At 40.8% G+C, this 10,764-nt stretch overlaps 1 protein-coding gene across 1 annotated transcript; it reads left to right on the top strand.

Moving 5' to 3' along the window:
* The first annotated feature begins 367 nt into the window (after nucleotides 1–367).
* PLK2 (polo-like kinase 2) lies at nucleotides 368–5,736 on the top strand. Its single transcript, XM_010084259.1, has 13 exons — nucleotides 368–471; nucleotides 628–744; nucleotides 938–1,067; nucleotides 1,352–1,439; nucleotides 1,844–1,939; nucleotides 2,165–2,363; nucleotides 2,458–2,605; nucleotides 3,029–3,126; nucleotides 3,765–3,888; nucleotides 4,162–4,402; nucleotides 4,499–4,628; nucleotides 4,717–4,827; nucleotides 4,949–5,736. The coding sequence occupies exons 1-13, from the start codon at nucleotides 388–390 to the stop codon at nucleotides 5,138–5,140; spliced, it is 1,758 nt and encodes a 585-aa protein (XP_010082561.1). The 5' UTR covers nucleotides 368–387; the 3' UTR covers nucleotides 5,141–5,736.
* Nucleotides 5,737–10,764: the final 5,028 nt, after the last annotated feature.

The following is a 10,764-nucleotide window of genomic DNA, read 5'->3' on the forward strand; positions in this document are numbered from 1 at the left end:
GGTGCCGCGCTGCCGCCCCCCAGCCTGCCCCGGGTCCGATTTACCCCTGCGCGGGTCCGGTCCAGCCGCAGTGGGACCGAGCACCCTTCCTGCCCCTGATTCGAATCGACTCCTAAATACAGTCGGAGTCGTGGCTTCAGCCCGGGGAAGCCGACGAAAATTATTTTGGTGTTGTATGCAGGGTTGGGGAGAGCCTCAACGCAAACGTTTGGATAGGCGATGGACCTAAGAGCTGCCTTTTACCAAATTGTCCTGTGCAAAGGAAGTTGTGCTCTTTGACTAATACATGAGCTTGGTGAATGACTAAGTGTGGGACTTCTTTCATACCTGCTATAATTGCCTTTTTCTCGTGTGTCTCTCTAGGGTGGATTCGCCAAGTGTTATGAGATGACAGATTTGACAACAAATAAAGTTTATGCTGCAAAAATCATTCCTCACAGCAGAGTGGCAAAACCTCATCAAAGGGAAAAGGTGCGTGTACATGAGTGACTTTTCTTTTTTTCTCCTCAAACTCTTTGTGTGCTGGATTGCCCAGCCCTTTTCCTGAATGCTCATGATGGAGCTGTCTGCTCAACCCTGTGGACGCAAGGCTAACAACACTTTTTTTTCCCCTTCTTCTCTCTTCAGATTGATAAAGAGATTGAGCTGCACAGAATGCTTAATCATAGACATGTTGTGCAGTTTTACCACTACTTTGAAGACAGAGAGAATATTTACATTCTCCTGGAGTACTGCAGTAGAAGGGTGAGCATCAACTGGGAGAAATCCAGTATTTACTTACCTGGAATCTGCAACTAATTTAAATGTATTATGTGTAAAAGGTATTTTTTGTGGCTTCTTTAGTTGTCATTTCTCCATGCATTGATTTACTTTTGCTTAAGATGAGTCTTGTGCATGAATGTTCAGTGACGTTTCTGCCTTTGTCTTTCCTCTGCAGTCAATGGCTCACATCTTAAAAGCAAGGAAGGTATTGACAGAACCAGAAGTACGATACTACCTCAGGCAAATTGTGTCAGGGCTAAAGTATCTTCACGAACAGGAAATCTTGCACAGGGATCTTAAACTAGGTAAGTTCTGCACCTTGCTGACTTCAAAACACACTCCTCCAGCCCTGTCAGCGTTGTACGACTTTACACTTGTATGGTGATAGCTTAATTAATAGAATCGGCTCAGTCTGTCTTTACAGTGGAAACTTGGAGTGCCTAAGGGATGACATTAAGCATTCCTACTTAAAAAAAAAAATAATTTTGGCCAGCTTCTGGCTTTGAACAAAGTATGACTCAGCACCTGTGGCAAATACGTATTCCTACCTTTCAAGAAAAGGAATAACTGGAATTTCTCTGTCTGCTAGGTAACTTCTTCATTAATGAGAACATGGAACTGAAACTGGGTGACTTTGGCTTGGCAGCTAGGCTGGAACCACTGGAGCAAAGGAGGAGGTAGGAGCATCAAAAAGTGTGAAGTCTAGTAGTAAATGAAACCAAATTCATTTATAAATGAGAGATCCTCTTCGATAGCAAAAGCTAATTGCTTTTGGGGTTAAGATTTTCCCTTCTAGATAACAGGTTGCTGTGCTTTGGCTTCTGCTTTCCTCTGAGAATTTTGAGTCTCAGCAAATGCTAGAAGCAGGGTACCTAACTGACAAATAGTGCAGGTATGAGTCTGCTGTTCCTGTATCATGAAGACACGATGAAATACATCTACACTATTAAGATTCATACAGCTCCTCTTTAGGAGTCTCTAAGTTCTTGTCTGAACTTGAAAGGAAAACCTGCCCTATGAAAAATAGCTTCTCTCTTTCTACTGAAATACTAACCAGCTCTGTGGCCTCTTTGATTTGCAGAACAATATGTGGCACACCAAATTACCTTTCTCCAGAAGTCCTCAACAAACAGGGGCATGGCTGTGAATCTGACATCTGGGCCTTAGGCTGTGTAATGTAAGTACTTAATTGCCTTTGAAATGAAATATTTCTATCACTGGCTTAGGCTTTTAAGAGTTCAAAGGGGATGCAGTACTGCATCAGTTTACAGCCCTTCATATACGTATAGCCCAAGAGCAGAAATTTTCCTTTATGTTAGTAGACAAAGCCATTTCAGTAGTTGTAGATAAGTATTGTGGGTGTTTAAAATAAACAAAATTCATCTCATTTGGTTTTAAACAGGTATACAATGCTGTTGGGAAGACCCCCATTTGAGACCACAAATCTTAAAGAAACATACAGATGTATAAGGGAAGCAAGATACAGCCTGCCTTCATCTCTCTTGGCACCTGCGAAACACTTAATAGCTAGCATGTTGTCAAAAAATCCTGAAGATCGGCCCAGTTTAGATGAAATAATTCGGCATGAATTTTTCTTACAGGTTTGTACTGTCAGGTGTTTGGCTGAAAAAAAAATCCACCCTAAAAATGCACTCTGTGGTCTAAAAATATTTTTTTGGAATCTCATTTCCACAGGGCTTCACACCCGATAGACTTTCTGCTAGCTGTTGTCACACCGTTCCTGATTTCCATTTGTCAAGTCCTGCTAAAAATTTCTTCAAAAAAGCAGCTGCTGCTCTCTTTGGTGGTAAAAAGGATAAAGCCAGATACTTTGACACACATAGTAAGTGGGTTGTAACTACACTTGAAATTTGTCTCTATACCATCAATGTCATGCTAGTAATGTACAGCTATGAGATAGGAACAGAGCACCTGTATTTATGTCTCAGAGCTTCCCTGGCTTAGTTTTGACGTCTTTATCAATAAGTATAGATGGTGGCATACAACTTACACCAACTTGTGTAAATAAATGCTTCTTATGGCATACTGACAATCTGTATTGGCCATCTGTTAGCCTCTGATGTCTATTAAAGTTTTGTCTCTTAGTGATCTGTGTATAATGGCACTTCTGTTCTGGAAGACTATGGCAGATTTAGAGGAAGCTACTGGAGGGAGATGCCATGCCTTCCGCAGCTAACTTGTTAGGCTTTCTGTAATTGGACAGCACTTCCAGATGCAGTGTTAAGTATTTTTTCCTCTATTACAGACAAATTAGCTAAAGAAGATGAAGAAATCTACAAGCTCAGGCATGATTTGAAGAAGACATCGATAACCCAGCAGCCCCAAAAACACAGAACAGATGAGGTAAATGCAAGTGCAGTTCAATTCAAATCCAATCACAGTTGGGTGGAGTAGCTATAATTAAATTATATTTGACTTGGATATTGGAGCCAGGGCTGTGCACAGCATCATGAAGCTTAAATGATTATCAGAGTTGCTTTAAGAAGGCTTAACCAAGCTTCACCAAGGTATGGTAGCCTTTGTAGGGAGACTATCAATTTTGGCTTTTGAGTAATTATAGCATCTGTGTAGACTCCATTGTCGTCTGTGTGGTAGCTTGTCTGCCAGGTGCTCTTTCCCAATACTGCAAATACAGGGCTTCACTTCATGGTTAATGAGGACTTCTTAAAGAATAAATTGCTGAGATCTAGCTCTTACCATTTGGTGTTCAGACCTGCACACAGCTGTTCTCTTGCTAGGGCAGGAGAGCAGAGGACTGATTAGTAGCATGAAAGATGCAAATTGAAGATCTAAAGAATGGAAAGACCTGGTGTGCTTCTTTAAGCTCAGTCTAACAGCGTCTCTTTGTACTTGCTGGAAACATTAATACCAGTTTCCCCTGAATTTATCGTTTGTTGAGAGACAGGAGAGCCGTGCAAAACTTGTGTATAAGCCTTGGCTTGTGATTTGTTTGCTGCTTACATGTCTGACGTCTCTTCTAGGAGATACAGCCTCTTATCACAACAGTAGCAAAGCCGGGAGCATTACCAGAAACTAAGCAGATTGGAGACTCTATTCGGATGATAGTCAGAGGAACTTTGGGAAGCTGCAGCAGTAGCAGTGAATGTAAGTGCAGCAAAATGTAATCTCTAATTCTAAATCCCACCTTTACTTTCTTCATCTTTCAAATTTAGAAGCTTGAAACAAACAGCTGCTTACCTCCCCAACCCCTATTTTTTCCACACTCTCAATTTTGTGGCCAGCATTTTGGAAGAATTAAAACTGGAAAGCCATAAAGGCTTAACTTCATTTGAAGTTACAGTCTAGATAACTGAAAGGTTTAGAATTAAAGCTGTCTCTCTGTGTGCTCTTGTCAGTCGAATAGTCTTTGTCTTTCAGGCCTGGAAGATAGTACCATGGGAAGTGTTGCTGACACAGTTGCAAGAGTATTGCGAGGATGTCTGGAGAACATGCCAGAAGCAGACAGCATTCCCAAAGAACAGCTGACAGCATCCTTCCAGTGGGTTACAAAATGGGTGGACTACTCTAATAAGTATGGCTTTGGGTACCAGCTGTCAGATCACACTGTTGGTGTCCTTTTCAACAATGGGGCGCATATGAGCCTTCTGCCAGACAAAAAGTAAGAATGATTAAAAAAATGAGAACTCACCAAGGCAGTTTAAACTTGAAATGCTTTTATCTCATCTCTAACCTCCTTATTTTCTCTATCTTACAGGACAGTCCACTACTATGCTGAACTAGGCCAGTGCTCTGTCTTCCCAGCCACAGAGGCTCCTGAACAGTTCATTAGCCAAGTAACTGTACTGAAGTATTTCTCTCACTACATGGAAGAGAACCTCATGGATGTAAGTTTAGCATCTTTTGCATCTTGAGCTGTAAAAACGCACTAAGTGTGAACTGTGTGCTTAACATAGTGTCTGTTCCTTTTCCTAGGGAGGAGATTTGCCCAGCCTAACAGATGTACGCAGGCCCAGGCTTTACCTCTTACAGTGGCTTAAATCTGATAAAGCATTAATGATGCTCTTCAATGATGGCACGTTTCAAGTAAGTTTGGTGGCATTACTGGAGGAAATGTTTCTAAAATACTTTATTGCAATAAAACCAGATAAGTACCAGAAACAGAGAGAGGAAAGTATACAAACAGGAACTTGCTTGTCTTTTACAGGTGAACTTCTATCATGATCACACAAAGATCATAATTTGCAGTCAGAGTGAGGAGTATCTCCTTACCTACATCAATGAAGAGAGGATATCCACAACGTTTCGCCTGACAACTCTCCTGGTTTCTGGATGCTCGTTGGAACTAAAACACAGAATGGAATACGCTCTGAACATGCTGCTGCAGCGATGTAACTGAAGGGACTGACTCTGGTAAACCAAACGGACCCTCTTGCTCACTGTAAAATCTACAGTGGAGATGGTGGAGCAACTAGTATGTTGATGATGGAGGTGTGGTGGTACGAAAACTTGACTGTCCTAGTGTGCTGGGCACACATCTATTAGACGGAAGCCTAAACCTACTGTTGGACTAAAATGGTGTCACAAGGAGTTCTTCGGACCATAGTTTTCCTTGCTTCATGTGCGTGTTAAAGATATTTTGACTTGAACTCTGAGCAGAGTGTGACTGCTTGCTCTGTAAGACAGCATTTCTGATGGAGTTAAACTGTGAACATGCGTCTGGAAAGGGAGGGAAGGGGGATCCATTATTGGGGATTAGCTGTAATAAGCAGCTACTACTGCTTAACTGTGAACTATGGCCATAATCTTTTTTTCCCCTTCTTTTTCAAAAATACCCACACTTGTGGCTGGCAAAGTGCATTCCTTGTTAATAATTTTTTTTATTTATTACAGCCTAAAGTGAAGTATTTATTACACAACATTTTTTTTTTTTTTGGACCTTGGCATTTTAAATATAAATCTGTTGGCAATAAATAAAGAGAATGGAAATCTGAAGTATTTTTCTCCACTCCTTTTACAGTACAACTTAACATGCTTTACTTTGCATTACCAAAAAATCTTACAGGTCTGCTTTCTTTATACCATTTTTTTAAAGTCTGCTACAGGTCAGGCTATGAATGATAGTCTCTAACAGGGAGCAGCTTGTCCATGTCTACACACACTCAGTCATAAACATCAATATGTTGCTGCTAATTATAGCAGCAACCCTAAAGCAACTGCTGCTGGAGCTTGCAGAATAATGATGTAGGCCTTGACACTTTAGTTATTGTCCCAGGGGCTAAAACCAAAAGTATGTATCTCTTCAAGATATTACATACCAGAATTGATATTCATATTTTACACTGACTGAAAAGAACTCCTTGCTTCCCAATGATATTTGATGGACAGTAGCTCTGATAACAAGCTGTATAAGCTTCCTTATCTTGCTTGCACTGATAGCATCGCTGTTATCCACCAAGGGCCTGAAGGATCCTGATATGTCAGTGGTAGAATGAGTTGTCCATGCCTATCACTGCTCCTCTACTGTGCTTTATTCTGTGTGTCTTTCTGCCCTTGGTTAAATGGTAACCCCAGTAAAGTAAAATCAAAATAGTGATAAGATTAAAGGCAGACTTAGTATCAACTTTGGGCTTACTTGACCAAATTGAGATTAGACAACCACAAGTGTTACTAAAACCAAATACCATTTATGGTATGCCCTAAATTCTTTGTAAAGTAGCTCAAAGCAGCTGAGGATAGCATAGGGGATAGCCTACTGCTTAGTGCAATCCTACTGCTAATACATCTACACTTATTAGAGCAATTGCTTCACTAAACTGGAAGCAATGCCATTTGTCAGTCAAACTATGCAAATAGATGGGATTTTTGAGGACTCATGACTCTGCAGGCGGGGAAGTCTACTTGTGGGCTGGACTTATTTCTCCCTAGATATTATGTAGCACCTGAACCTATATAAATACATAACAGTCTTCAAGCAACTGTTCTGATAAAGCAGCAAGCAGTAGTTCAATCACTTATTTGGATTAATCTTCACATAACTGAAAGACAGACCTCAGTTACCATCAGTGTTTCAATCAAAACAGCTGAATGTAAGGAGCAGGCAGTCAAGGTAATAAAATGCAGCCTAAAGAAAACACAGATATCAACCCAAAATAGTGAGCAGAGCAGGCATCACTAGCTCGCTTCATCTTGCAGCAAGTATGTATAAATGTGATTGTTTTCCTTGTATCAAATACCATGAATTAGGTAATATTTATTTACTTCTAAAGTCTAGACAGGAAGACCTAATTGAGTTCTTCAGATGGACTCATTAATACAACTCCAGGTAGTTCAGTGAAGTTAAATATATACTAGCAATAGTGAGCAGAATTCAGCTTCCCATCTGTCTGCTTTCTTCAAGGGATGATTGCTTTTATTCCTGGGAGGCCATAACTTACCTAATTCTGCTGCTGCACACATACAGCCACTGTTGAGCCCTTTTCCTTTAGAAAGTAAGCTCACACTTTTTGTTTATGACATCAGTAAGCATACAGTTTGTATGCATTTGAAACACAAAAATTACTTGAGCTATAGTACTTAACTTTTTCAAATGCAAAAAACAGTTCCTGGTTTGACTGTCTATGTGCTGGAGAAATTATGAACATTTTCTTCAGCTGCTATGATTTATTTGAGAATCAAAATAATCTTTCTATGGGCTAAATTCAGGTGGGTGTAAGCAAATAAACTGACTTCAAGTGTAGGATGTTTAAAAGTGGATGTAAAGGCCCCAAATCCTATTGTAGGATGCTAGATGGTTGTGGACAGTTGTAATGCATCTCACTCAAATACAGTTAAGTGAATTAGTTATTTGTCTGCGGTGTGTATGTGTGGTACCAGGAGGCTTGGTGCTTTCTAAATCCTTCTGTATCTTTCTGGTTAGTGCTCTGTATCCTTACCTCACCTTTTATTTACATATTGCAAAATAAGAGAGGTGTTTAGATCAGGCGAAGGAGAAATACCCATTTCAAAGTACACTACCCTTGCCCTAGTCCCTCAGCCCAAGGAGGGAAAGCTGCTTTAAAATTTGTATTATAAGAACTTGCATCAGAATCAAAGGTTCTGAAATTCTTTCCCAGGGTGGATCCTGGCTTAAATAAGACACTGTAGTGCGCCACTTGACCTTCTTTACCCAACCACATAACATCCCTCTTGTAATTCTGCATATAGGAAAACTAATGTTAGAAAAGTACTTGTCTGCTCCTCTGGATAACAAATGTCTTACCTTCTCTTGAAATAAAATTATATGGTCTGGATTTTATGCTTGTCCAGCAGTGATCCTAATCTTTTCTATCACAAACAAGAGCAAATACAGCATAGGAATTTAGCTTGGGAGCATATATACTTGAATGAAAATGTGGGGATTAAAGGATAAGGTGAAATTTGGCACATAGATTTCTCAGGTATAAGTGATGGACACAGAAAATAACATTGCCAAGAAAAAAAAAAAATCTTATACTCCTATCAAAACATCTTTATCAAATCTTAAAATATATTTTTACAAATATACTTATGTACTTTTACAGCCCAGTGTGCTAATCTGCCAGTAGCAAAACACGTCAAGGAAACCATTCAAATAGGTCGTGCTTCAATGTTAACCTAATGTATTACCCAGTGATGCCACTAGTCACTCATGTGTTCTAGGGCATCTATTTAAGGTGTTCTGAAATTATTCCATTGCATTAAATCATTTAATATACTGTATATGAGCAAAAAAAAATGAGAGTTTTGTTTATATGCTACTCGGCAATATTGAACAAACTTTCTGACATTGTCCAAGTTATTTAGGAAATAGAAGAAGATTCAGTCACATCAAAGCTATTTCGTTATTTCATTTGGAGAATGATCCTGTAGCTGCCCATCAATGACTGTGAACTTCCTAACGTATTAGATGGATTCTAAATGTAAATGTGAATTTTAAAAAATAAAACCTTCTGGGCTCTTATAGGTAATTATTAGCCCTCAACTAAATGAGTACCTAAAGAATCAACCAGAATCATGCATGGCATAGACCATAGCTTTTTCTTTTGGGGCTGATAACCTATCACACAGATAGGTCTTCCTAGACAAAGATGATTCAGATAACCCATTTAGAACCTGGTAATCTTGGACATCATTCATGTGGACCGTTCTTCTGGACTCAATTTCACATCAAATGGCTGCCATATCAACACTGTTAACAAGAGGAATAAAAGAAGCTTTGAGATTACCTTTTCAATCTTACTGAAGACTGAGGAAGACCTCACCTGCTCCCACTCATGATTCAAACACTGATATCACAGACACAAGCATTAGCATCAAATTAACAGGTAAACTCCGACAATTCACAAAAATTCTACACATATGAAATTTTGTGGTCTTAAAAGTAGCCTCTGTAATTTATAACTTAGGTTGATAGGGCTTTTTTCCTTATTTGTTGTAAGTAAAGACACTGAAAAGTTTGAAGGAGGTTTATGGGTTTGGATTGGCATTCACTGGAGGAGAGAGAGGCAGGGCTTTTGTAGTGGGATTCTGACTCCGGTGGATAAAGACTACTGGTTCTGATGGGAGAAGGGGGAAGCACAGTGCATTACAGAATAGGCTGTGGCAGAGGAGGATAGTCAGTGAGAGCGGAAGAAAGGAATCAAGGGTATGCCATCAAAGCAAGCTTAATCTTCTAAGGAAAAAAACCAATTTACTTATCATCCTCAAGGCCAGCTTCTCATGCCTGCTGTCACATTAAGTCATAGACAGCTGCAGTAAAAGATGCATGAGAGGTACAATAAGTGGATAGAACAGGAAAAGCTGGACTTTTTAGTACAGGGAATCCAAGGCAGCTGAGACAAGCTCATGCTGATTTAAATGCCTTTTATTTTGTATTGGCAAAGGCTGCAATAGTTGTCTGTGATGTTTTACATAGAAAATAAAAACAGCTGGCCCAGTTTTTAGATGCCCCGACCTCTGTTACTGTTGAGCACCTGTGGAAATGAAAGTGGATGGTCTCTTCATACAATTGAGGTTAGATATCTCATAACAGAACACAGGGCGTGACAGTGTCAGGCAGGGGTTATGGAAAGGGGAATGTACACAAAGTGATTATAGGATTATTCAGTAGTGTATGATGCTGGTTCTGTCTCTCTAAGCGTTTACACTGAGCTTCTCATCCTCACCTCTGATCATCTCCCCATCATGTCAGTTCCTTCTTGTTAATTATAAATAATTAGAAGGTTAGCTCAGGAGGGTGAGTCATGGCACAAGAGGGTATGTGGGAATGTGTGGGTTTACTGAGGGGCTCTGGAAAAATTGAGGGAGCTCCTAACACCAGGAGGAAGGGAAGGTGCTGGAGAGCCGTGACTCAGGGAAGGGAGCCCTGGGGAGGAAACATGGGGGAGGGCTGGCTGGGGCAGCTGGTGGAGGGGAGATCCTGGGAGGCAGTAGCACCTGTTTTGAATCCTCCCCCAGAGCATGCATATTGTGAAGGAAGGGGAGGCAGGGAGGAAGGTGACAGCCAGATGAGGTGCTTGTTAGGGCAGTGGCAGGCAGGCCTCACAGCAGGCCCAGAGGAGCTGGGAACAGCCCTGGGACATGCCTTCCTGCGGGCTGTGGCACAGAGGAGGCCTGGGGCAGGCCCAGGGCAGGGGAGGCCCACCTTCAGCTGCCTTTACCGCTCAGATGAGGGTCACAGAGGGGCTGGGAAGAGCTGTTAGATATGGTACTCGGTGGGGATGGGAGATTGGCAGAGAAGACAGCTGGCACGTGATGGTGATAAAAGCAGGTAAAATAGACCATGGGTGAAATACAGAAGGAGGAAAATGTTGTGACCAGAGAAAAGATAGCAACAGGAATCAAGAAAAAAGAGGGAACAAGTCAAGTGGAGAAGTTCAAAATCCCAGATAAATTAGAGCCTTTCCACATAAATGGAGGTGTGAACAGAAGATACTTGAACTTATTTATTAGTAGCCTTTCAACATCCGCTTCCAGGAGAGCTGAGAGAGCAGCACTGAAGAG

Source organism: Pterocles gutturalis, unplaced genomic scaffold (assembly GCF_000699245.1).
Source record: "Pterocles gutturalis isolate BGI_N339 unplaced genomic scaffold, ASM69924v1 scaffold37385, whole genome shotgun sequence".
NCBI classification, from domain to species: Eukaryota; Metazoa; Chordata; class Aves; order Pterocliformes; family Pteroclidae; genus Pterocles; species Pterocles gutturalis.

Bases quoted from the DNA above. Each gene is read 5' to 3' on its own strand.
- PLK2 (XM_010084259.1), top strand. From the start codon at position 388: ATGACAGATTTGACAACAAATAAAGTTTATGCTGCAAAAATCATTCCT. The intron at 1,440-1,843 runs GTAGGAGCATCA...TTTGATTTGCAG, and splicing joins CCACTGGAGCAAAGGAGGAG to AACAATATGTGGCACACCAA. The intron at 2,606-3,028 runs GTAAGTGGGTTG...CCTCTATTACAG, and splicing joins CAGATACTTTGACACACATA to ACAAATTAGCTAAAGAAGAT.